This window comes from Glycine soja, chromosome 8 (assembly GCF_004193775.1).
Source record: "Glycine soja cultivar W05 chromosome 8, ASM419377v2, whole genome shotgun sequence".
NCBI lineage: Eukaryota > Viridiplantae > Streptophyta > Magnoliopsida > Fabales > Fabaceae > Glycine > Glycine soja.
Window position 1 is genome coordinate 36,685 of NC_041009.1, and position 26,104 is coordinate 62,788.

Here is a 26,104-nt window from a genome sequence, read left to right on the forward strand (position 1 = left end):
GGTATATTCATTGTTTTGAATAGATGAATTTTTAAAATAAATTTGAGTATTTTTTTTTTAAAAAAGTTCTTAATTTTGAGTGAGAGATTTTCTGAACTAAAATAAAAGAGTTGAGAGACCAAGGAAATGGATGAGCATAAAAGCACAAAGACATACGTACGTTAGCTATCAACTGATTTCAAGCTTCAACCATATTAGTTTCATGATTTGAATGCAATACTTCTCAAATAAAAAACAATAAAAATGATTAGGCTACGACGTGTTACCATCCTACGTAGCGTAATTAATACTGCTTACGTGACTAAGATAGTTCTTTGATTAATTTCTGTTGTCAAAGAAATGGAAGAAGGCTACGGGAAAGGGAAAGTATCCAAGTGGGCTCGCTGTTGTTAACCATTCAGATTATTACTGATATTATACTCGGTTTAATAAAAGCGCTCTATGAATGATTATAGTCAAGAAAGTGACTTCATTATTGTTAAAAAGTAATTTTTTACTGGTGCTTCTACTATAATTAATTTGCATTTGCCTACACATATACTATGTTTCTTTTTTCCTTTTTTGCAATTATAATTAAATTGACAGTGATGAACGGATCTTATATATGTGTAATAATATTATTTGTTTTCAGTCATTTCTTTCTTTACCCATCTATATGTGATACTCCCCTCTTCTTAGATAGCATATTGTCATCTAGTATAGGGGATTGCTTCCTTTCATGGACACCAACAAAGAGATAATATGAAGCTTCTCTTTTCTAGTTACTAGTTACATTGCGAGAAATTTAATTGTTTTTATGTTTATGTTTTGTTTGGTACCATAGCAATGTCAAATCTTTCCCCACTATGTTTTCAAACAAAGTTTTCAAAAAGAATAATGAATACTATAACCCAAGTGGAATATTTATATAATGAAAATGGGGAACAAATGAGATAAGAAGATCCACTAGGAGTCGACGTTCCTATTGAATCAAATTTAAAAAAACACACACACACAAAAGCATAGAAAACTTTCCTGCATTTGGCCTGTGTAAACAAAAGAGATAAGGTTCATGTATTGTGTATGTGGAAGCAAATAATTCCTAATTAAGAACAATGTTCAAACATTACTTTCACGCGCCTTTGAACATTGTTATTTTTTCATGAGCTTTCAAACATTAATCCTATACGTGAGGTTAAGTGGGTTTTTATAGAAACATTTTAAGGAGATGAAAATTAAAAAAAAAAATAACTTTTTCATAAGTTAAAATTAATTCTTCATTAGTTAATTTGTAAATGTTTCTCATTTGTTAGAAAAATTATATGAAAGAGCTATAAATTAAGTAATGGTTAGTTAATGAAAAATTAATTTTAAATAATGCATGTTTGATTTTTCTTAACTAAAGTCTAAAGTTTAAATCTTGTATATAGGAAAAAAATTGTATTAAGATTGCTACAGAATTATATTGTGAAATAAAAACACTTTCTATAAAGGGTATCTAACTATCTATGCATGTTCTAGAAATTTTTTAAAAAATGCATAATCATCTGTTGAGATATTTGTATTTCAATTTTTATTTTCTAACGAATATGATAGAAAACTTGTTGAGTAGCTATAAAATAAAAATACTTTTAAATTACAACATTTAATTAATTTTAAATTTAAAAAAGAGTTATTTTATTAATAGTTTTCCATTTTAAATTGCAAATGAGTATTAAAAGATTCATTAATATTTGTCTTAAGTTATGCTTGTTTGGGTGCGGGCAACAACGAGGACAAAGCTGAATTCAAACTTCTAATAATATTCATTCAATTATTCAAAGATTACATCTATACGGAAGAAATATGTCAGTGACACGGCAACAATGAGACCCACAAAGTCATTATTATTGTTATTTTGTTACATACACTGGTATTAATATATTATTATTGAAAGTCTAACCCTGCTTTGGCTAGGATCTTAGCAATTTGAGCAGCATTCTTGCCTTTGATTTTGTTGTGTTACTACACTGACTCTGCAGAAGCAACAGCAACCGAGTCAAAACTCCACTCTCAATGGCTTCCTCTCTTGCACGCTCAAATTCACCACAAACAGTTAAAAGCACTTCAACAGCACTCTCACTGCACTTTTGATCAGATACCCTGAAAACCATATTCACCAAAGTTTGAACACCATTAGGGTGATTCACCAATGCCTCTTTAGCACTTCTCAGCCCCATAAGTTTCTCTACTATTCTCATTGCCACTGGTGCCATGTTTCTTCTTTCTGATGATGTAATGTATCTCATAATTTCTTCTATTGCTCCTCCTCTCACCAAACTCTCTCTGTTGGACTGCAACGAACATAGTGCTGACATGGCTTTAATTGCATCCCCAGAAACCTCGTAATTTTGGTTAACAACTTGAACAATCTCGTGCACTAGTTCGTTAGTTTTTCCAAGAGTAGAACATAAATCTTCTGTCTCAGATGATGATGATGATGCTGACTCTATAACACGGCACAAGCTAGTCTTAACGGAGTTAGTACCCTTTTCAAATAGTAGCACAAACGTCGCTAATTTAGACCCATCTTTGATCATATTTAGAGGCTCCAAACTACCAAGTGGTAGCAATTTTTTAATGCAACAAAGTGCAAGCTCTATGAAGTTCATGTCATTTTCTGGTGACACTTGAGTTCCAAAAACTAGTTCCAAAAGCAGTGGTAGGAAATCCAATTGGAGGAAGCATGATTTGTTGAAGGAGCAATACTCATCAGATAAGACACTGATTTTCCTAAGTGCTTGGAGCTTGTTTTCTAAGCTGCTTTCATAGGATTCAAGGTTGAGTTTCAGAGAAGCTAAGGATTCAATAGTTGAAGCTTCAGGGTTAGCAGGGTCGAATTGGGGATCAAGTTGAAGCCACTGATCGATCAAGTGGCGGAGAGTGTGGTTGGGAACAATGGATGGATCATGAAGCTTTTGCATTGTGACAGGACATGTGAGGTTACCCTGAGCAAGCCATTTTTCTATGTTTGATCTGTCGTAGGTTTGGCCAGTGCATAAAGTTACAGGATCTTCAAACAAGTCTAAACTGATGGGGCATCTAAATAAATGGGGAATGGCGTTTTGAGATTCGTTCATAACTGAAGATTTCCCGAGAACAAAAGAAGCAAAAAATAGTTGTTAGAACTTCAAAGTGACAAAGAAATCAAAGTGGGTTCTCAAATATGGTGAGGCTTTAATTTAGAATGGAAGACATGCATTTTTTAAAGAAGGTGGAAAGATGGTGTTAGAAAGTGGCATACTTTTTTGTTTCCTCTTTTAGCTTCTAAAAGCCTTGAGAGAGAGAAGAAGGATGAGAAAGAGGCAGATGCAAGAAGCTTGGAAGTGGTGACTCAATTATAATTGAGATGGATGAGAACTGAGACATGACCAGTGGAAGTGGAAGTGCAAGTGATGGATAAAGAAAAACGGAAAAGTTAGAAAGTTGTGGACTCACTCACATTAATTCCATATTTGCAGTAGCATAAAAGAGTGTGTTTTTTTTTTTCAATCATAATATTTGGCTTTTCCGAAAGATTCTAAAGTATTTTTTTATAAGTTTTGATTCTTTAAGTTAAGTTTGAGAGTAATCTTTAATTTATAATTTAATTACACTTAAATTTTTGGTTTCTCTAATAATATATTTTACGATAAACAAACTTAAATTTTTTTTCACAAACATGTGTTGTTAATTGAAGACACTCTTATGCTTACAACCAAAGGAGTAGAGTAGTGGGAGGAAGGGAAATTTCTGTAGGTATGCAATTCTTGGCTATTGACAGGACAGTGTGGAGAAAGGGAAAGCACAAAATTACAAATATTTTGATGACAAAAACAGAAAGGAACAGGCAGAGACACTGCGGCCAAAAAATAGATAAATCTTCTTCTAGTGAAAGAAATCAAGAAAGTGGAATGGCAACTAATATTATAGAGTAATGGTGAGCATGGGCCCCACCGCAGGGATCTTCTTTATCAATCCAGTCAAACCAAAACACTCTTTTGCTTTTGTCCAGTCAAACTGGGCAACCAAGAGTCAAAAATATCGTTAATACCTTTGAAGTTTGAATCCACCAATGGTGCCAAGCTGAAATCCACCTATATACTTACAAACTAAGAAAATTGTGGCCTTCGTGTTTTCTTGCTTTTATGGTGCATTGTTTTTTTTTTTTTATCTTTTCATTTGAGTTTTAAAATTAATTCTTGTATTTAAATGTATACTCATACAAGTAATTACTTAAATATATAATAAAAACCAAAGCATTATTTCATATCCTTACCATAAAAATGAAGTTTTTGGATAGCTAACCAAAGATATTCCACAACACAATTATGTAGATGAAGATATTGTAATAAAGAATTAAAAAAAGATGGAGATGATTAAAATTTTGAAAGTTGTTACCTAAAGTTACAGCATATAAATATAAAATATAAATTTTGAATAAAAAATTCTGTAAATTTTGTATTTCATTCTAAAGTTAATATATTAAATAACATTAATATGAAGTAATACTTAAACTCTTTCAATAATTTTTATTGATTTTTGCAACAACAAAAAAAATATACTGAAATCTGAACTCATTCAACTAGTAGTTACAGTCTCACAATGCACCTTTTTGTAGATACCCACTAATAACTTGAGTCTGATTCATACTATTATCTCAATTATAATTTACTTAATCCTACGTAATTTTGATTTCTTTTTTGTTTTGTTTTTTTATGAAGAAAGGTTTAGGTGAATTTAGTTTTGGAAGCTCACCAGAACGAACACATGCATCAGGTCTCATTAAGGCACTTAAAGATCGTCCATTAACAATAGGGTTCAAACTTATTCTTATGAAATATATCAATTAAATCAATGTTTATTGATATTTTTTTTATTTTTCTTAAAGCATAAGGACTGTCTGATTCGTTTTTTTTTTTTGGCATATTGTGTGACTACTAATATAATCAAAGGAAATAATCATATAAAATATCAAATATTTTTTTAAAATATCAGTGTATATTTTTTAATTTATTAGGAGATATTCAGAATTTCTTATTTGACATTTAATTAATCTTTCTCCTATTAGGTCGATTCATTTTGAAGTAACTTTATGCTAAAGTTAGAGATCGGATTGCATTCGCTAGTTAAAGGTTTAAAACTTTCTGCACTCTTATTATTTTATTTTTTTACATTTTTATTATTTATTTTTCTATTTTTAGTGGATTTCAGAAAGTTTATTTTAAAATACAATAATTTACATTGTCAAATGGACTTTCCAAATTCAATGAAAAATGCAGAAACAACAGTGAAAATATTGAAAACAACGCCTGCTTAAAGGAATAAAATATCAAGCTATGCTGACAACTTTTGATAAATATCAAATGTTTTGAAGTTCTAGAAACACCCCAAATATCCAGCTATCCTTGGGTAGCAGCATTAACCCAATAGTAATGTTTCAACTTCATAGAGATTCCAATTACCTACAGTACACTCAAAAAATTATGCATTTACACACTCAGCTAAGGACAATACGGCTAAGGTTTCGTTCTTATAAGTAAGAAAAAATAGAATTTGATTTGAATCATATGTTCCATTTTCATTCAATAACTCCGATTTATGTCTCACAAAATTACAAAAGTGGGTATTAAAATTTGAGATCTGAATTTTTTTAATTTGACTTTTTATTTTAAAAGAAAAATAAAAATTTAATTATTTATAGAACATGATCTATACATACACAGTAAATAATACATTTAATAAATTTTTATTCAATTATTCAGATATTTTACTTTTTATCTAAAATAAATTATTCACTTTTAAGCATTCATTAATGGAATTAGTCTAAAAAAAGATTAGTCTCCTTTAAAATAATGAATCAAGCATAAAATTTCTAACTACTCTAATATTGAGGAGTGAACATCTCAAATTTAAAGTTTATAAGATTAAATATTTACACTTGGATACCACTTAACCCAATAAGCCTAACATCAATCCATAGAATAGATTTTGAATTTGAGTTTAATTCAATTTTATAAAATTAATTATAAAGTATCGGTAGTTTTTTCACTAGTATTTTAACTTGTCCATCTAGTTGACATGAAATCTTTAATACTAGGCACATTTAGAAGTGTATAAACATGCAAAGAATATCTGAGAAAAAATATATGTTTGAATATATATATATATATATATATATATATATGTTTGTACTGAATTTAGCATATTATACAACTTGCTTGGTTATAGTATTTTCTTTAAAATGATAGTAAATATACGCTATTTCAAGCATACTTGATTCGAAGGCAAGATAAAGGTTTATTAAATTATAGTTAGTTTTTAAAATTTTTTTTATTAATTAAAAATTTTATTTGATAAATATTTTTTTAATAATTTTAAAATTTTCAATTATTAATTAACTTTTCAATTTTTTAGCTTTGGAGCTAGTTTTACTTTATCATAAACATAATTTTCTAACATTGTAGTTGACTGGTTGTAGCTTTTCGGCAGTGATCTTCATGTGTGTGTGACCACGAAGCTAAATAATTGGTTTAGAAAAAAAATATACACATACATATAAAGAATTTATATCCTTATTCGGTCTTTTCAGATAAGTTGAATCAAATAATAGTAATTTTAACGATGATACAAAATCCGGGACCACAAAATCAAAGAAAAAGGATATGACTACCGCTTCTTAATTATTTTTTCCTTAAAAAAATTATTATCTATTTACCGCATTTTCCGGCATCTAATTTATAATCCACGTACCTATCACGTGAATAGGTTAAGAAAACTAACTTCATTAGTTAATGTTCCCTTGATAACAGGTAAGTTTGACAACAATAAGAAAATTTAATTTTCCAAGGACAGACTGTTTCCGGATCATTTGAATTACCTTTTTTTTGTATGAAACTTTTAATGAATAAAATTTATATAACATCTTATAAGGTGTTCTGTCAAAAAAAAAAAATCTTGATGAAGAGAGAAATTTACAGGTGTTGAAGCCGGTTTTGATTCGTGGGACCAGCTTGTTTAACCTTTTTTTTTTAATGGATCAAAACAATATTATTAACCTTTGAATTTATTTTGGTCTGTCCTATTTTAATACGTAAGAAAAACAAGGTAGGGTGAGCCCATCCGTCCTACCAATAGTTTTTTTATTTAAGTAAAAGAGATAAAAAAAAAAACTAGTATAAGATTTCAAATTCGGTTTCATTTTAGTAAGAAAGTGATGATGTGCTTAGAATAGAATATTTTAAGCTAAGAAGTCATTTTATTTAATCATTATTTTAATTTTTTATATATAATTTTTTCATTTTCCATTTTGTATATATATATATAGTTTTTAACTGGTAAGTTTTTTAATTCATCCTTAAACAAACTATATTTTTTCAGTTCACATTGGCTTGATTCTCCCAATTTAATTTGTCAGCATAGATTCACTTGTTAAAACTTTGAATATGTTAATCCACTAGTATAGAATCATTTCAGTAAATGAGTGATTTATGAGTCTTGAATATGTTAAATTCATGAAGTGAGAAATAATTCTATTATTTCAATTAAAATTTTCTTCATAAAATAATAATTGAGATCTATATAAAGAAAAGATTGACTAAGAAAAGATAAGCGGCTAACAAACTTGTTTAAAATGATTAGTCTTGTATTAATCATCGATAAGTTATCTTATCAAATACTTTACTTAGTGAATATGTCAATTGATAAGCTCATATTTTTAAGTGGGCTTGCTTCCCCGATTTTAATTTGTCATCATAAATTCACTTGTTAAAACTTTGAATATGTCAATCAACTAGTATATAATTATTTTAGTTAAATGAGTGATTTATGAGTTTTGAATATGTTAAATTCATGAAGTGAGAAATAATCTATTAAATCAATCAAAATTACCTTCATAAAATAATAATTGAGATATATATAAAAGAAAAGATTCACTAAGAAAAGATGAGTGGATAGTAAACTTGTTTAAAACAATTAATCTTGTATTAGCCATAGATAAATTATCAAATACTTTACACAATTAAATTCTACCATGGTGTAACTTTTTCATCAATAAGTTTTAAATTGAGACTCTATTTGTGAAAAGTATTAAATATTACTTATGTTTTAGATGCACCTTTTCTTTTATTTAATGTTTTAGTTAAATATTATGATATTTATTTACAAATTATATATATCACAAAGAGATACTGAAAACCCAGGAGAGAAAAAGTCCATTTTGACCAAAAGAGAAAAGAAGAGAAAGCCATAAGCCCATAAGCTACTGGCCACTATGTGCTCATAAGCCCATACGCTACTGGCCCCACTATGTTCTGATTTGGTTGTCTAGTGATTTAATAATAATAATGTATTGCTATTAGTGGTTTAATAATAACGTATAAATATCTAGCTGCGTGGGTTGTTTCATCTCAAACCCTCCTATAATTCTATATTGATATTAGTGGTTTAATGATTTGTTCCAATGGATCTGATCAACGTGATGCATCTATGAAGTCAAGGGAAGCCACGGTTTGACTTTCTGATACAAAAGTTAGTCAATTCAATTTTCAAAAAAAATGTTGGAGCAAATTAATATGGAGCTATTATTGTTGTTATTGAGTTACTTTAAAAATATTTTTAGTAATTTCTCTCTTTTTGAGCTTTCAACCGAGGATGTTCTATGGAGCACCATACTTGATTACCACTTCCCCTTTTATTATAGCTATTAATTTTGATTTTCCTTAATAACTATTTAAATGTGGACTTACTTTTTGTTTTAATTTTTTTTCTTTCTTTATATATATATATATATTTTTTTTTTTCATTTTAGTTATTCTATTAATTAATTGATAACGTGACTAACATAAACTCAGTACTATATGGCTGAAATATATATGCTGTCATGTTTCAGGTTGGTTTAATTTGTGATATTTATCATGTCGTGCATTCACATTGTATTCCATGACCACAATTAGAGATAAAAGCACAATTAAACAATATTACATTAATCTTTTCAGAAATATAAATGCCGGCTGGGAAAAGTGATCAAAAGTTAGAACCTCCGAGAGGTTTATTGCCAATTATTTATGGCGCATGAGAAGAGAAGTCAACTAATTCTAAGAAACAAAATCATATTAATTTTAATTGTTGATGATACAATTGAGAGAAAGAAAGAGAGCACTCTAAGCCCTCTGTTTCTGTATAAATATCCAGTCATCAGCCACTTATCACAAAATGCAATTGCAAATGATGCTTCAGGTTTCACAGAACAGCATTTCCAGGAAGTTGAAAAATTAAAAAGGCGTTGCAAAGAATGCATAAGGTGTGACTTGACTTCTCTTCCGTGTAACCATGATGGATAAGCCCAAAATCTTGATCAAGAAGAGTCTACAAAAAGAAAAACAGATTGCTCTGCATCCACTGTCACAGAGAAAACCTTGTGTCACACCTTCAAATGCTACCGGTTTGTACACCCTACCCTTACTTCAACCTTCTTTCAAATTCTTGGCCATAAATTCGACCCCCTCATCGCCTAGAGCTTTACCAATGAAGAAAGTAACTAAGAGCTTTCAACCATCATCAAGTGAGGTTAGAAACATTTCCTACAACTACAAGCTACAAGAAATTATTCCAAAAACTGACAGGGTTAAGGAAGAGGGATTCAAATGCAGTGCACTTTTTTGCATGCATCTTCCAGGATTTGGTAAAACAAAGCCAGTTAAAGAAAGAAAAGCAGAAACCCAAATGCATGCTTCAGTGAACCCTGTGTTATCAAAGCCAAATTCTTCTTCGCAAAAATTTGAACGTAGTTCCCTGCTTTCACAAGCAAGAATTCATGAAAATGAAGGAGATAACTCTGTTAGTTCCTACTTTGATCTGCCATCTGAGTTGTTTAAATTCAGCAGCCATAATGCATAATACCTGGTTACGTACGCCAGAGACAAGGAAACTAACGTCTTTTTAGAAGCACAGGGCGCATATTGAGTGTACTGTATATATATTGAAGATAACTCTTTCAAAAATCAATACTTTTGTTAAGTTTTATCAATGTTATATGCAGTTGTTTCTGCGTGTGCTACGTGGATGCTAACTCGTTATATGGTGTACCTTGTTTGATATAAGATCTATATAAATATACAAATTGATCGCATAAAGCCTAAATTCATGCCCAAACTACATAGTGCAGTCTGAATCTCTGGCTATATATGATACTGTCTCCACAAAGTTTGATATATGCAAATGCAACTAGGAGTCATGCTTTATCTTCATCTAAACAAAATGACTTCACTTTTGAGAGTTAGTGTGGTCTTAATTGGATCGCGCATCTGATAGATAAGTCACTAATTTCACTGGAAAATGCACTGTAATTAACTTACTTAGGCGTATGCATTAACATTGTCAACACATTTTTAAGACTGAAGAACAGTTTATAAATTACAATATCCTTATTCTTTCTTAATAGGGATGATACAGCAAAAAATAAAACCGTGAACAGGTTCCATCAAATCGGACCTAAAAAAAAGCATAAATATCATAAAAAATAGGATTTGGACCGTTACAAATATGCCTAAGTACCCCTGTTCGGCATTTTTTTAAAAATATGTGTGAGTCGCCTAAGACATTCAAGGGGTGATATTTTTCATGTTTGCACGTCAAGGAACTCATAAAAAATAAAACCGTGAAACGGTTCCATCGAATCGGACATAAAAAAACACAAAAATCATAAAAAAAAATAGGATTTGGACTGTTACAAATATGCGTAAGTACCCCTGTTCGGAATTTTTTTAAAACTTATGTCCGAATCGCCTAAGACATTCGAGGGGCGCTATTTCTCATGTTTTCATGTCAAGGAACTCAAGAAAAATAAAAAACCGTGAACCGGTTCCATCGAATTGGAACTAAAAAAAACACAAAAATCATGAAAAATAGGATTTGGACTATTACAAATATGCCTAAGTATCCCTGTTTGGCATTTTTTTAAAATTATGTGTGAGTCGCCTAAGACATTCAAGGGGCTCTATTTCTCATGTTTGCACGTCAGAGAACTCAAAAAAAAAAATAAAACCATGAATCGGTTCCATCGAATCGGTCCTAAAAAAAAAGCACAAATATCATAAAAAATAGGATTTGGACCGTGAACCGGTTCGATGGAACCGTTTCATGATATTATTTTTTTTTGGTTCTTTGACATGCAAACAATATAAATAGTGCCCCTCAAATGTCTTACGTGACTCACATTTAATTTTTAAAAAACACTGAATAGGGGTACTTAGCCATACTTTTAACGGTCCAATTCCTATTTTTTTTTTTAAATTTTTTGTGCTTTTTTTTTGTCCGATTCGATGGAACCGGTTCATGTTATTATTTTTTTGCGTTCTTTGACGTGCATACAATATAAATAGAGCTCCTCGAATGTCTTGGGCGACTCGCACATAATTTTTAAAAAATGTCAAACACGGGTACTTAGTCATACTTTCAACGGTCCAAATCCTATTTTTTTTTAATTTTTTGTGCTTTTTTTTGTACGATTCAATGGAACCGGTTCATGATATTTTTTTTTTTTGTTCTTTGACGTGCAAACAATAGAAATAGTGCCCCTCGAATGTCTTAGGCAACTTCCACATAATTTTAAAAAAACGCCGAACACGGGTACTTAGCCATACTCTTAACGGTCCAAATCCTATTTTTTTTCAATATTTTGTGCTTTTTTTTGTCCGATTCGATGGAACCGGTTCATGATATTATTATTTTTGGGTTCTTTGACGTGCAAGCAATAGAAATAGTGCCCCTCGAATATCTTAGGCAACTCGCACATAATTTTTAAAAAAATGCCGAAAAAGGGTACTTAGCCATACTTTTAACAGTCCAAATCCTATTTTTTTTAATATTTTGTGTTTTTTTGTCCGGTTCGATGGAACCGGTTTACGATATTATTTCTTTTGGGTTCTTTGACGTGCAAACAATAGAAATAGTGCCCTTCGATTGTTTTAGGCGACTCGCACATAATTTTTAAAAAACGCAGAACACAGGTACTTAGGCATACTTTTCACGATCCAAATCCTATTTTTTTTAATTTTTTGTGCTTTCTTTTTTTCCGATTCGATGGAACTGGTTCACGATATTATTTTTTTTGGGTTCTTTGATGTGCAAACAATAGAAATAGCGCCCCTCAAATGTCTTAGGCAACTCACACATAATTTTTAAAAAACACCGAACAGGGGTACTTAATCATACTTTTAACGGTCCAATTCATATTTTTTTTTAATTTTTTGTGCTTTTTTTTGGTCCGATTCGATGGAATCGGTTCACGCTATTATTTTTTTTTTTGCGTTCTTTCACGTGCATACAATAGAAATAGCACCCCTCGAATGTCTTAGGCGACTCACACATAATTTTTAAAAAACGCCGAACATGGGTACTTAGCCATACTTTTAAGGGTCAAATTCCTATTTTTTTTTATTTTTTGTGCTTTTTAGTTCTAGGTGTAATTAGATTTTATTTTCAGCAATTGATTATGTCATTCACAAACAGTATACAGAAAATTAAATAATGAAACAAATATTTAACAAAATATGTATTACCAAAATAATGTAACACTAACAATAATGTTATCAAATACAAAAATAATACACATCATATCAAAAGCTAATCTATGCGTTGTCTATGTCACGCCCTAAGACTTCCATCAGAGGCCTTTCCCTTAGCGAGCCACAGGCAATCTTCCATGATCTCATGTAACTTTGTTCCTGCAGTCACCATCCTAAGGTTGAGCACACGCTCCAACCTTTCTACGATTGCTTCGCAACCTTCACAAGAAACCTGTCACAGTCATAAAAACACAGTGATTACAAAATATTAAATAAAAAACAAATTACAAACCACTTAACCAAACTAAAATACCACTGAATGTCTGGGAGATCAGCTGCAATTGGAACCTCCGGGACATGTGGCTCGACGTATGCTTCCACATCTAGGGCAGCTGGTTGTCTGGGCTCATCGCCTTCGTGAGTTGGCGTGACAAACGGGTGAGATATCTGGAAATACCACTCCATGTAGTCCATTGATACCTGCCCGGGGACAACACAAATCTCACCCGCGGGTGCTAAATGGTCCCCGAAATGCATCCACCTCTCGTCTATCTCGTCATACGACAAAGAAGCAGTAACCGGCGGTGGAGGGATGGTCTGGATGTACCCGAACTGTCGTAGCACCCGCTCTGGTCGGACGTAAACCACAACATGACCCCATCTGAGCTGCCCATGGTAGCATGAAATAAGCTTGAAGCCCCTAACTGCCTGGTGCTCACTATAGGGCAACCAGGAAACGTCTGTGATCGTCAGAGCATCTAAACGTGCCCTGTATGGCGCTCCCTTGATCCCATTCATGTGCGCCTTTGTTGTAAGCCACCTCTAGGCACGTGGGGTAGTCTCAGCGTACGCATCATCAATGACGCACTGATGAACACTGCGAAAGTGCTCATATATCCAGCACTACACAAATAAAGTGAACATAACATAAAAAAACCTTTAAAATTCATTTTCCAACTTAAACCTGATTATGAAATTTAAAATTTACCTGTAAGAGCGTCAAGTACCCACCCATTTATCGTGTGGGGGTCTGTGAAGCTTCATTTAGCTGGTCATACATGTGAACCAGCGCGGCAACTCCCCAGGCATAGCCCGCAGACTGACTCGGGTCTCGAAACGCCTTCAGATGCACCACATGAAAATGGGTTGCACTCTTATTAGCAAAAAGAGCACAACCCACCAGGTGGAGAAGGCAAGCATGCGCCACTACAATCCAACGTTGGGCCTGGCATCTACTCTCAATCTCTCATACACCTCACGAAGCTATGACAGTCGTATGTAAGCCCCATGAGCACGTACGGTCTCAGCTCGAGCCTCCTTGCCGGATACCTCTAGAAGCTCCGTTAACAGCAAGACCACCTCGTCCACGCCCAGAGGCTCAAACCTGTGTAATGCCCCTGTGATAGGAAGATGGAGGAGACACGCCACATCGTCCAGTGTGATCGTCAACTCCCCCACTGGAAGGTGGAAGGTGCTGGTCTTCCTATGTCACCTCTCCGCAAATGCGGATATCAGTCCAGGATCGCCGGTGACCATAGAACACCCGATCAATGGACTTAATCTGGTGCCGGCAACAAGGTCTTCAATCTCAGGCGTTGGACTCCTAAATTTATCAACTTTCCTACCATAGGAGACCAGCTTCAACTCAGGTCGTTCCTGAGTTGAATAACACAACATAAAAGTTAATTAGACATTCATTATCACAAACAACACAACAAAAAATAAATAATTATCAACTACTAACACGTCCAGATTAAAATACCTCACCACACCAGATATTGTATGCCACATGGTCTGCAAATGATGTCAGCAATGATGTGTCATGTGGCCCACTAGGGAATCCCTCGCCATGCTCAGTAGGTGATCCCTCGGCACCATCAGCAGCTACGTCTGCAACATCTACGTTCGCAGCATCTAAGTCTGCAGTCGAAATGTCCTCATCCACATAAGGAACATCCTTTGTCACATCAAGAATATCCTCAGTCACCTGAGGAGGAACATCCTCAATCACCTGAGGAACTTTCTCAGCGACATCAACCTGAACCCGTTGCCTACGGGCAGAAGCGATAGGCCTACGATGCCGGGAAACATCAATATCATCCTCATCTCGACCCATGCCTCTGTCTGTACCACTACCTAAGGCACGAGGTCCACCTCTTGTTCTAACCATGATCTGAAAATCATGAAGAACAATGTAGTTTTTTTGGTCAAATTAACTATTCATATAATTGGTAAATAAAGTTTCTTAGTACTCATTTGGTTGAAAATTTTCTACCTAATGCAACACAAATAGGTATGTCATGCAATTTTATGTATGTTGGTTTCAGGAGAAATTCTTCTTAATTTTGGTCTAAAGTATTCCTTTGTATGTTTCAGGGAAGTAACACTTGACTATTTGAAATTATCACACAAGATGGTTAGAGGCATTGTGAAAATCTTGATAAGTAAGCTTGGGGTGTCACTAGATGACTCAAAAATTAATCTTGGGTGTGTAGTTAACATGAACTACTACCCACCATTTCCAATTCCAGAGCTCACAGTAGGTGTAGGACGCCACTCGGACTTCGGAACCATTATATTGTGTATATTCACGGTAAAGGAGATTGGGATAGTTTACAAAATGGGTCGTGTAAGACTAAAAGGGGCCCAAACCATGTGGAGATGAGGAAATGTGAAAATGACGAACAGGAGGCAACATGTAGCCATACAAAGGGGAGTGCAAATGATAACGTGACTAGGGGTACTCATAATAGGCTTGGCTCAATCACTACATTAGAGAAGCTAAGGGAGATAGTGATATGGAGGTGGTGCTATGAGTAGATTGGATAAGGCTTTGGTATGACTAGAGTGGTTACAAGCTTGGCCAAATGCAACGCAATTTGTTCCCGATAGATACATATCCAATCATTGTCCAATTATGATCAATCGTAAGAGCATTGGTTAGGGACCTCGTCCAATCAAGTGATTCTGTGACACATGCTTCAATTATGTCAACACATGTTGTTATCGTGTACAGCTGTTGGATAAATGTATTATTCATCCATGCCTTAAATTTTTAGAACCCTATCTAACATAATACTAGAGCTAGTCTTTTATAATATTAGAACATCTAGCTCAAATAGCATGGCTTCCAATCTGATTAAAGTGAGCACAAGCTTGGTTCTAGTAGTTTTAGTAGCTCTCACAGTTCAAATTTTATACTTTTCACCCATAGATCCAGTTTTGCTGGATATAAAACCTGTTACTTTACAGGTGAAAAGTTAATGGTTCTTAATTCTTATATACATGGTCTGTATGGTGTTGAAGAATTAGTATTTACTAGCTACTTTTTTTTGCTATATGTGTTTGTTTTCTTAACAGAATATCATTAAGCTTGGAGAAGGACTTTTGAAGGAGCCAGAAGATGTTGGTGTAGATAAAGAACAGATTCTCTATACAGCTACTCGAGATGGTTGGATTAAAAGATTGCGCAGGAATAATGGAAAATGGGAGAATTGGAAGCATATAGATAGTCATACTTTGCTAGTAATCGCAACAGCAAAAGAAGGTGGTCTCATTGTTTGTGATACTTCCAAGGTAAAATAAACTCTTGAACACAAGAAAAAGTGAAACTGTTTCAATAGTAGATAATGAACATATATTATGGTTTAGGATATTCAATAGCAAGAGGAGCATGCATGCATGCTCACATTTTTACTTAGAAATATGACATTCATTGCTATGGTTTGGATCTTTTACTTAGAAATATGACATTGTTATTTTCAAGGATATAGATATTTTTCGTATTTTTGGTCTATAATGATTATATACAAGGCAAGGGTTATTCTAATTATTGGACTTAACAAGTGACAATGTATTTGATACATACAAACATAGCATGTGAAAAATCTATTTGATACAACACATGTACAATCATAGCATGTGAAAAATCAAATTCCAAACAACAAAAAATAAAAAAAAAATCAAAGTTTTAAGCACTTACAGAAGAAGTTCTTCCGTATGAACGATTTTCACACCCAAACGCATATGGAAGAACGTTCTTCTGAGTTCTAAAAAACTCTTCGTCTCCTACCTCTCTCTCCCATGGATTCTCAGACCAAAAATCGATAAGTCTCCTACCCTAAAACCACCGTAAACTACATCATACTAGCAGATAAAAGGGGAGGGGAGATACGAAATACTAACCTCGACGGCAGACGCAACAAACGCACCAAAAAAACTTGAGCAACGAGCGACAATGGCAGAAGGAAGAGAAGGTTGAGTGTGCGGAAGAAGAAACGTTCATGCAGAAGAGAAGAAGATTTTCGAAATGCAGCGGAAGGAGGAAGAAGAGAAAGGTAATTGCTGGGCAATATGGCTCATTCATATAATTACTGGGTGCACCTAGCAACATCCTTGAGCTAAAGTGGGCGTTAATGCATTATATATGAGGCAATTGTTTCGTGTACCTAGTGTTCTACTAATACACCCAGAAAATTATTGTAAATTCCAAAATTCTCTATGCTAATAAACATACGGATTCATAATCCATAAGAATAAGTTTACTGATTCGTAATCCATAAGAGTAAGCTTACGGATTCATAATCCATAAGAATAAGTTTACTGATTCGTAATCCATAAGAGTAAGTTACGAATTCATAATTTGTTTATGGATTTATAATCCGTAAGTTTACGTAATTTGTAACACGTAATCCATATACGGATTGTCAATCCGTATGTTCATACCTGTGACTTTCGGGTTATTATTACGACGCTCTAACCAACTAAGCTAATAAGTCAATTATGTTATAAAATAATTAATGTCGCTATATATAACACTAAAATTTCTAATCTATATTTAATGCACATGCAAATTTACATAATAAATTTTGTGATAATTAATTTTGATCTAATAATTAATTTGTTTACATATATAAATTTTTATGAAACCTATGATTTTTATATATGTAAAAAATTTATGAAACCTATAATTAATATTTTACATATTTAAAATTTTTATAAGCCTTATTACAATTAATTTTGATTTAATAATATATTTTTTACATATATAAATTTTAAATAAAAATCATAGGTTTCATAAAAATTCATATATGTAAAAAAATTAATTTTTAAATTAAAATTAATTGTCACAAAATTTATTATGTAAATTTGCATGTGCATTAAATATACATTAGAAATTTTAGTGTTATATATAACGACATTAATTATTTCCTGACATAATTAACCTATTATCTTAGTTAGTTATAGCCTCACTTGAAAGTCACATGTTCAAATCCTAGCCATTAATTTGTAAAACACTTCAAAAAAAATTGTAATACATACATACGAATTACAAATTTGTAAGCTTACTCTTATAAATTACGAATTCATAAGCTTATTCTTAAAAAGTATGAATCACATGATTCAGTATGTTTATTAGCAGGAATATAAGGTGGATTATTAGGTATTATATGCAGAAAAATAGAACAAAGAATTTTTAGTTTAGAAACTGAAAAGTGAATTAATTAATAAAACATTTATATTCTATTACTAAAAGTATATAGTATGAAACTCGGTGATTATAAAATATTGAAACAATTAAGTATAATATAAAAGCACTAAGATTATAAATATATAGTTCTAGAATATGAAACTCGGTTATCCCACTTCCTCTATAACGTGCCTGTCTCCATCATCAAGTTGAGTTTGTATCTTTTTCATTCTTTTGGAGCAAAGCTTGGTGCTTACTTTTGAGATAACCTGTGGGAAAGAGATAACATCTCAATCACACTGGTATATTGGTTCATCGGATACTAACAGAAGGTGATGACTCCGTACTAAGATATAGGTCGTACGTAGACATAATAGGTAAAATTGTACTGTCATTTAACATTCAACCGTGGAGCAGTTAAATCCCAAGACAAATAGTTCTGATTTCGTAGGCCCCTTGATGCAAGAAAAGCTATGCTTTTTCAATTGTTTACAATCTTTGTTGGATCATTGGTGGAAATGATGCAATCACACAAATGCTACACTCTTACATGCACCATGTCATCTACGCCTCAACCTTCTAATCCTATCATAACCATATATCACATGCTATAAATAACAAGTTAACTTTCCCTATACCAAATCACTTACAAGAATGGCTGCAGTGTTCTGGGTATTGGCTTTAGCTAGCCTCAGCTACCCGCTAGCCACAATCAATGCCCAAGCACCAGCAGGTACACCCTCCAATTGGCAACCTTCAACCCTTTCAGCACCCTCCAATTTACCAACCACAACCCCAAATGCACCTTCTACTTTGCCAACCACAACCCCAAATGCACCTTCTACATTGCCAACAACAAACCCAGTTGCACCCTCTACATTGCCAATCACAAACCCAGTTGCACCCTCTACATTGCCAACCACAACTCCAACTGCACCCTCAACATTGCCAAGAGCAACTTCCCCCTCTTCTAGTACACCATCAGTAGCCAAACAACCACCTGTTGTGGCTGCAACTCCTTCCACCTCAAAGAATCCACCAGTAACATCAACTTCTCCCACTTCTACTCCAACAACCACAGCTGCACCCTCCAAATTGCCAACTGCAGCTTCCCCCACTTCTGCCACAGCAACCCCTTTTCCTTCAGTAGCAACCTCTCCCACTTCTAGCAAAACACCAATTACCATTCAGACTCCTGTGAAATCACCACTTCCAAAAGCTACATCTCCAACATCTGCTCCTGTGAAATTACCAGTGCCCAAAGTTACAACTCCAACTTCTGCTCCTGTGAAATTACCTGATCCCAAGCCTTTACCACCATCATCTGCTCCAGTTAAATTACCAGTCCCCAAGGCTTTACCACCAACCTCCACTCCACTGAAACCACCAGTTCCCAAAACTACCCCTCCAAAAATTGCTCCTGTGAAGCCACCTGTTCCCAAAACTTTACCTCCAAAAATTGCTCCTGTGAAGCCACCTGTTCCCAAAACTTTACCTCCAAAAATTGCTCCTGTGAAGCCACCTGTCCCCAAGGTTACACCAGCATTAAGTCCAAAACCCCCATCCCCCAAAATCCCACCACCACAACCACCCAAAAACGCTCCTATTCCACCCCCTCCTCTGCCATTACCACCAGCTGAGGCACCACCATTGCCTACTCCAACACCATCCAAAGCACCAACACCAGCACCTGTACACAAAAAGAAAGCACCAAAATCATCACCTGCTCCTTCACCACTTAGTAGCACACCAACACCAGCACCAACGCCAGCGATTGAAACACCAACACCAGCTCCAGCACCTGAAGATGACACGCCACCACCCCCTCCCCACAGGCACAGGAGAAGAAGACACAAGCACAAGCACGAGAAACACCACGCACTTTCTCTGGCTCCAGCACCAACTATTACCCGGAGAAGTCCCCCAGCACCACTTGCTGGCGATATTGCTACAACCGATTCAGAAGAGACACAATCACCAGCACCAAGTCCCAATGCGGTAATATTTTCTTTGACCTCTTAAACTTAAATAATTACAACTATATCTCATGTTTTTTTTTCTTTTTTGTTTACAGAATGCTGCACAATCATACTATAGGCAAGGGAATATGTGGCCAACTATTGGACTCACTGCCATTTTGTTATCTGTTATCGCTTGACACGTGCAACATGATTCACTCTAAGCAGTGGTTTGGTTTGCAAAACATATCAAATCAGTTAAATGTATGAAACTGATCAATAACGAAAAGTTATACACATATTTTTATTTTTTTTTATTTCCTTCTTTCTTTGTATTGTGATCTTTGCTCAAAAATATTAATGATACGAGTTTTTGAATTGTTGAAACTATCAGGGACGTCTGCTATATATGCAGAATGCAGTATATATATATATATATATATATATATATATATATATATAAACTCGATCAATTTCTGAAAATGCATGTTTATTTTCTCCAAAAAGTTGTACTTCGTAACAACTCCCACGATGACAATTAATATTTGGTGACAACCTCCAAAGCCATTCTGCCCACCAACGAGATCATGAACATTGATCCAGTAGTTGCTTGAAATAGAGTAAAGTCCAATTTAGATAGACTTCACAGTCATAAGAAACTAAAAAAATAGTAAATGCATATTAATTAAATTTTATAAATATTTAAAACAAGACTAAACATCTTATAAACAAGCACTAAACGGTTTTTAGACTAAGGTAGCAAGTTTAAACACTAAACAGATTCATCTACTAGAGTATAAGACCAGATACAACAACGAATCATCAATATATTATTCTAATTAATATAATCAGTCAAAAAAATTATTAAATGATTGTCGGACACTACTAAATTTTGACACATTAAGCTAAAATCTAACTATACATCTAAGAATGATTTTTTTTACAAGTGTAAATAAAATCTAAAAATGGAAAAGAAAGTCTCAAACTTTGGAACATTATAGTGAAGGAACAACAGGAGAGAAAAAAGGAGCAAAACAAAAGTAACATGTTATGTGTTAATTTCTCTTGCATTATACAATATTTGAATACATAAAAATATATATTAATTTTGAAAAGAAAAAAAAAAAGAGCTGCACATGCTACTAAATTAGATACTATTATATTATAGTTATAGTACATATTATATTGTAATAGTAATAGGGTTATATAATATATATTCATTAGTTTTGAAAGGGAGGGAACTCAAGCCCATACTTGTGTTAAGAAAATAAAAAAAAAATATTTTTGAATATAATAAATCATATTTTAATTATTAATATTTGTATATATATATATATATATATATATATATATATATATATATATATATATATATATATATATATATATATATATAATTTAAGTTAGAAATAAAAATAAAAGGATAAATTAAAAAAAGACAGAATATTAAACATTAAAATCTATGATTATGATTACATAACCCCTTGGAGTATTTAGAAGAATTTCAAAGAGTACCGTACGTACTTCCTTTTATTAGTTGAAATTCATATGGATCCTAGTTATTACTGTTTTGTTTGAGTATTTTATAATACTCCTACTACACTGAAAAGTTTATCTTATTCGAATTTAATACAATGATTATAACAACAAGTAACAACTAATATCATTTAAGAGAAATTCATCTCTTTCTGTGAATCTAAATACTTATCGGCTTGAATTGGCTTCTGCGTTGAAATATATCATTTCATAACTAACAATTAAAAACCCTAAAGATCATGAGGTATATACACGTGTTTGATTTCCTCAAACTGAATTTACCGAGACACGCATTGAATTTGAATCCTTCTTTCACGTTTAATATAATGTAGTTGAACAGGAGGAATACGTACAAACACACCCTTAACTAAGCATCTTAAGCATGGTCAGATAGTCGGCTAATTAACTTGGTTCGATACCCATGTTTATTATCATTTTGCATGCTCAGGAATTATTTTATTAATATACTAGTTAATCATCTGACTATATTGATTTTGAATTTGACAACAGACAACAGGTTAAGTTCACAGTGTGCTAATAAGAACAAGGTTTATATATATATCTGGTTGGTTTTGTATCTAGATTTTGAATTTGAAAAACAATTATGATCACAATTTTTTAGCTAAATTTTTTATAAGCATGAGGCCTGACACAACACGCAGATTAATACTTAACAAGAAGGAATAAAACTCTTCTCTCTTTAGTTTGCATAAAATATAATATTAAATCTTTCTTCAAGATCCGTTCCTCTCAAGCCAAATTGTAACTATTAATTAAAATTTAAAAAACGCATGATAATAGTGTATTTGGATTAATACACGCGCATTTTGGAGGGGAAAAGCTATAAAAATAATCTATTCTTCATAAATAAAAATAATACAGTAAACGATTACGTACACCAGAAAAGGTTAAAAGAGTTTATTTAAAATAAATCATTTTAATGAAGAGAAAACTTTGAAAAATTAGTTTTAATTAGGAATGTTTATTGTTTACGTCCCGTTTTCCTTCCTTACTTTAAATCCCATTATCCGTGAATTTACTATTAAAAAAATTAATTTCAAATTAACTTTTAAGTTTATAAAATTGGGACATTTAATATAGAGACTATTTTTTTATCTTTAGAGAGTATTCCGTGTTTCCAAGGCAACCAAAAAATTTGGACGTGTAGCATTTTCCATTTTCTGATTACAGTAAGATTCGGAGGTAATAACATTTTTTTAAATGATCAAATTAAGTCGATTAAAACATCCAAAAACACATAAAGTGAACATTGAGGAGGAAATTCTAGTGTAAATAAGATCTATATGGATTATGAAAATTCAAACAATCAACATCAGGCATAATGTTACTATTTTGAATATAAAATAATTATGTAAAAGAAGAATCTTTAAAATTATTTAATATAAAATTATCTATTATCAATTGATAATGCTTACACTTTTTAGACAAATTCTACACGTATGTCCTATTAAAGGCTACATTTTAATTTTACCTAAACTTCGTTTTCATGAAGCATGAAGGAGTAGTTTACGAACTATGTATATGGTTGGTATTTTGATTAATTTGCTACCTATCAGCTGGCTTGGGCACAATAATATTCCTCATAAGAACAGTCGTCAAGAACAGTCATCAAATAGGCGTATGTATCTTTTGTGTTAATAAAGCGATACAATGTATTTATATATCTAATTGATCATGCATCCATATGACAGAAAAAAGGAACCTGAACAACACCACTAGTTAGTTGGACCTTGATACTTAATTAACTAAAGAATAATATTTTAATTAATTATGAACTTTATCTATATCTAGAAAAAAATTAAATTGTTAATAAAATTATATTTTACTCCAAATTTGCAAAATAAATAAATAAGGTTGAATATGTTAGTAAGTTTAGACCTTTTTCATCTTCCAAACAAAATAAATAAATAAATTATATTTGTTGTGTCTCTACCAATGACTTGTATATTATTCACAAATTTAATGGCCACTTTAGTTAGGGGTGATCTATTGAAAGATGTTTTTTTTCTCTTATTTAATTTTATCTAAAAATTAAATAAAAAAATCATGCATGCCTAGTCTAGTAACATATATAATTATAACAGAAGATCGAGTATTTACCCACCTCTAGTCATTAAACTAAATTCTGTGTTCAATTTCAATCATTTAAGACAAACTAATTCTGGAGCTTTTTGTCTTCTGACTTAGTGAGTTGTGTTCAGTTTTAGTTTCTAGAGTGCTTGACATGTGGTTTATGTCTTATGTTGTATCTGGTTGGGCAGTGAGGCTCCTTTGTTCTCTGTCTTGCTATGTGTTGAGGACCTCAAATATGTGACTTAACTAGTTTAAGTGCCTCTACACCAAGAACCTCCAGCATTCAGTTAGGTACTCCTCCCATCAATGGAGGATTTGGGAAACATTCTCCACACGTCAAATTAAATGGTTCATTCCTACTCATAGTATTGAAATTACCAAAATCATCATTTTATAACTAGAAGAGTAAATAATAAATGATGAGGGATTTGTTGAAATCTAATGATTATAATAAAAAAATAAATGCTGAAAATAAGAAATAACTTTAAAAGAATTAAGTTGATCCCCTTTGTAATAAATATTGTTACAGTTACAACTTTGCAATTAGTAGGGCTCAATAGGGATATTGATTGTCATTTGAGTTTTTTTTAATGGATTCATTAATTATTCATATCCACAATTTTAGATTGGATTGATTTTAATATAACTGATACACTTTACCATCCAAGAACTCATTTAACTAACCTCCAAACATAAGGATTATGAAAGATGCATATAGTTTCCACTTTCCAACTTGTTTTCGTACAACTACAATATCATACTATTTCACATAAATCATATGTTTCACTAAGCTACAAAAGACAATATGCATTAATCTGGATTATTTTCTTGTTCTTGGGATTTAGATTGGATCCTGTGTCGAAGCAAAATCATAGTGTATTATATCATATGCAGGGTCGCATCGATAAGTATTGATAGAATCATAAAACTGTTCTCAGCAAAGACAAAAAGAAGAGGCCACAGCATCTTGAATGAATGAAGGAAAAAAAGGGACATATAGTGATTTAATCCATCAACTTATAATAAGCAAACATCCTTATTCCTTAACAAATATATAATAAAATTCATATTATAAAGTCACTGGAATGAGTTGGACGTTTGTGGGGCAGATTGTTTTTGGGTGGTGAGGAGAGGGGTGTTGAATAATTGAACAGTGAAAGGGAAGAGGTTCACGGGCAAGCTAAGTGTATTTTTTTTTATATTTAATTTCTTTTGTTTATCAAACTTGACTTTGTTTCTTATTATTAATTATTAATCCACGTAGTAAAAACACTACTAATGTGATAATGTGGTAATGAGTTGTTGTAGGTGGGGCAAGTGCCAAGTGAGAGAGATACAGGGTGTACCTAATTGACCACAGAAAGAGTTCACGGGTGCTTCAGCTTCCTCCATGACACTGAATTAAATATTTGAGTCCAGACAAGTTTCTTGAATAAATAAATAAAGTAAAATGAAATTTTATAACAAACTAAAGGCCAGGGAGCAAAAAAAGAAAAAAAATCTTGCAGCCTAGTGATGAACCAACCACACAACTTCATCACTACTCATAATTTATTTCAACGTTTTGTGTGGATTTACATTCTTATCTAAAGTAATTCCTTTTCTTAAGATGTTCAAACAAGTAATTTATTGGCTAACTAAGCTTGATTATAATTTGTTGGGAATAATATCCTGGTTTGCTTAATATGTAACAATGTCATAGATTAGGCTTTCACCTAAACCCGTGGTACAATAACTGAATTAGTTATCTATCTATAAATGGAGGTATAATCACATTAAATTCAACAAACTTTTATGCTTTTAAGCAATCATATGACCCCATCAAATTTCACATAGGGATTGGTTGGTTTTGGAGCAATTTGAATAGAGAATGATACTTTTTTCTTGTTTTATTAATTAATAATCAGACAGATAAGATGATCTCATGATCATATACATTTCGTGAGAATGATTTTTATCAGTATGCTCAAGATAGAATTCGAGAAACCTGTGCATGGCAGAAGATAATTGTATTTTTTATTTATTTATCAATCAGCCAACAACAAAGAAGATAATTGTATGTTGTTAATGCTTTGCTTGAACTTCAAGACAAAGGTGAAAATCGGTGAGCTCATCAAATTACTCAGTTATGGTGATCTTGATTCGTTGTGGAGCATTGTGAAATTTCAGCCACAAACTTGAGGACCCAAGGGACCACCACTTTGGTAATTCCCAAATCCTATAGTCCTTTCACGTAACTCCAAATGTGTACTTATAGTTTTTCAATAATTCCATCATTAGCCCTTTGTAGTCTTTGTTCCAGAAATATCTGTACTGTGATCAATCCTCATAAAATACACGAAAATTTTCCATACGTGTACGTATAAACCATCTCTACTATACTCAATTTTGTAAGAACTTAATTTGATCACGACAGAAGACAAATATAGAGAGGCAGTGATGGAACCGCAGAAAATGGGAAATTGACCTTTGTATATACATAT

General features: G+C 32.6%; 4 protein-coding genes across 4 annotated transcripts; 2 read left to right on the forward strand and 2 right to left on the reverse strand.

Moving 5' to 3' along the window:
- Window positions 1-1,767: 1,767 nt before the first annotated feature.
- LOC114424327 (U-box domain-containing protein 25-like) lies at window positions 1,768-3,482 on the reverse strand. Its single transcript, XM_028391170.1, has one exon. It carries the CDS (start codon window positions 3,096-3,098, stop codon window positions 1,932-1,934), a length of 1,167 nt encoding a protein of 388 aa, XP_028246971.1. The 5' UTR covers window positions 3,099-3,482; the 3' UTR covers window positions 1,768-1,931.
- A 5,684-nt stretch (window positions 3,483-9,166) lies between these two features.
- LOC114422761 lies at window positions 9,167-10,135 on the forward strand. The gene has a single exon (XM_028389280.1). It carries the CDS (start codon window positions 9,328-9,330, stop codon window positions 9,892-9,894), a length of 567 nt encoding a protein of 188 aa, XP_028245081.1. The 5' UTR covers window positions 9,167-9,327; the 3' UTR covers window positions 9,895-10,135.
- A 3,443-nt stretch (window positions 10,136-13,578) lies between these two features.
- Window positions 13,579-14,733, reverse strand: LOC114424701. The gene is made up of 4 exons (XM_028391551.1): window positions 14,326-14,733; window positions 14,056-14,219; window positions 13,863-13,947; window positions 13,579-13,683 (listed from the first exon to the last, which is right to left on the reverse strand). The coding sequence occupies exons 1-4, from the start codon at window positions 14,731-14,733 to the stop codon at window positions 13,579-13,581; spliced, it is 762 nt and encodes a 253-aa protein (XP_028247352.1).
- A 3,748-nt stretch (window positions 14,734-18,481) lies between these two features.
- Window positions 18,482-20,381, forward strand: LOC114422854 (extensin-like). Its single transcript, XM_028389400.1, has 2 exons — window positions 18,482-20,031; window positions 20,108-20,381. The coding sequence occupies exons 1-2, from the start codon at window positions 18,688-18,690 to the stop codon at window positions 20,189-20,191; spliced, it is 1,428 nt and encodes a 475-aa protein (XP_028245201.1). The 5' UTR covers window positions 18,482-18,687; the 3' UTR covers window positions 20,192-20,381.
- The last annotated feature ends 5,723 nt before the right edge of the window (window positions 20,382-26,104 follow it).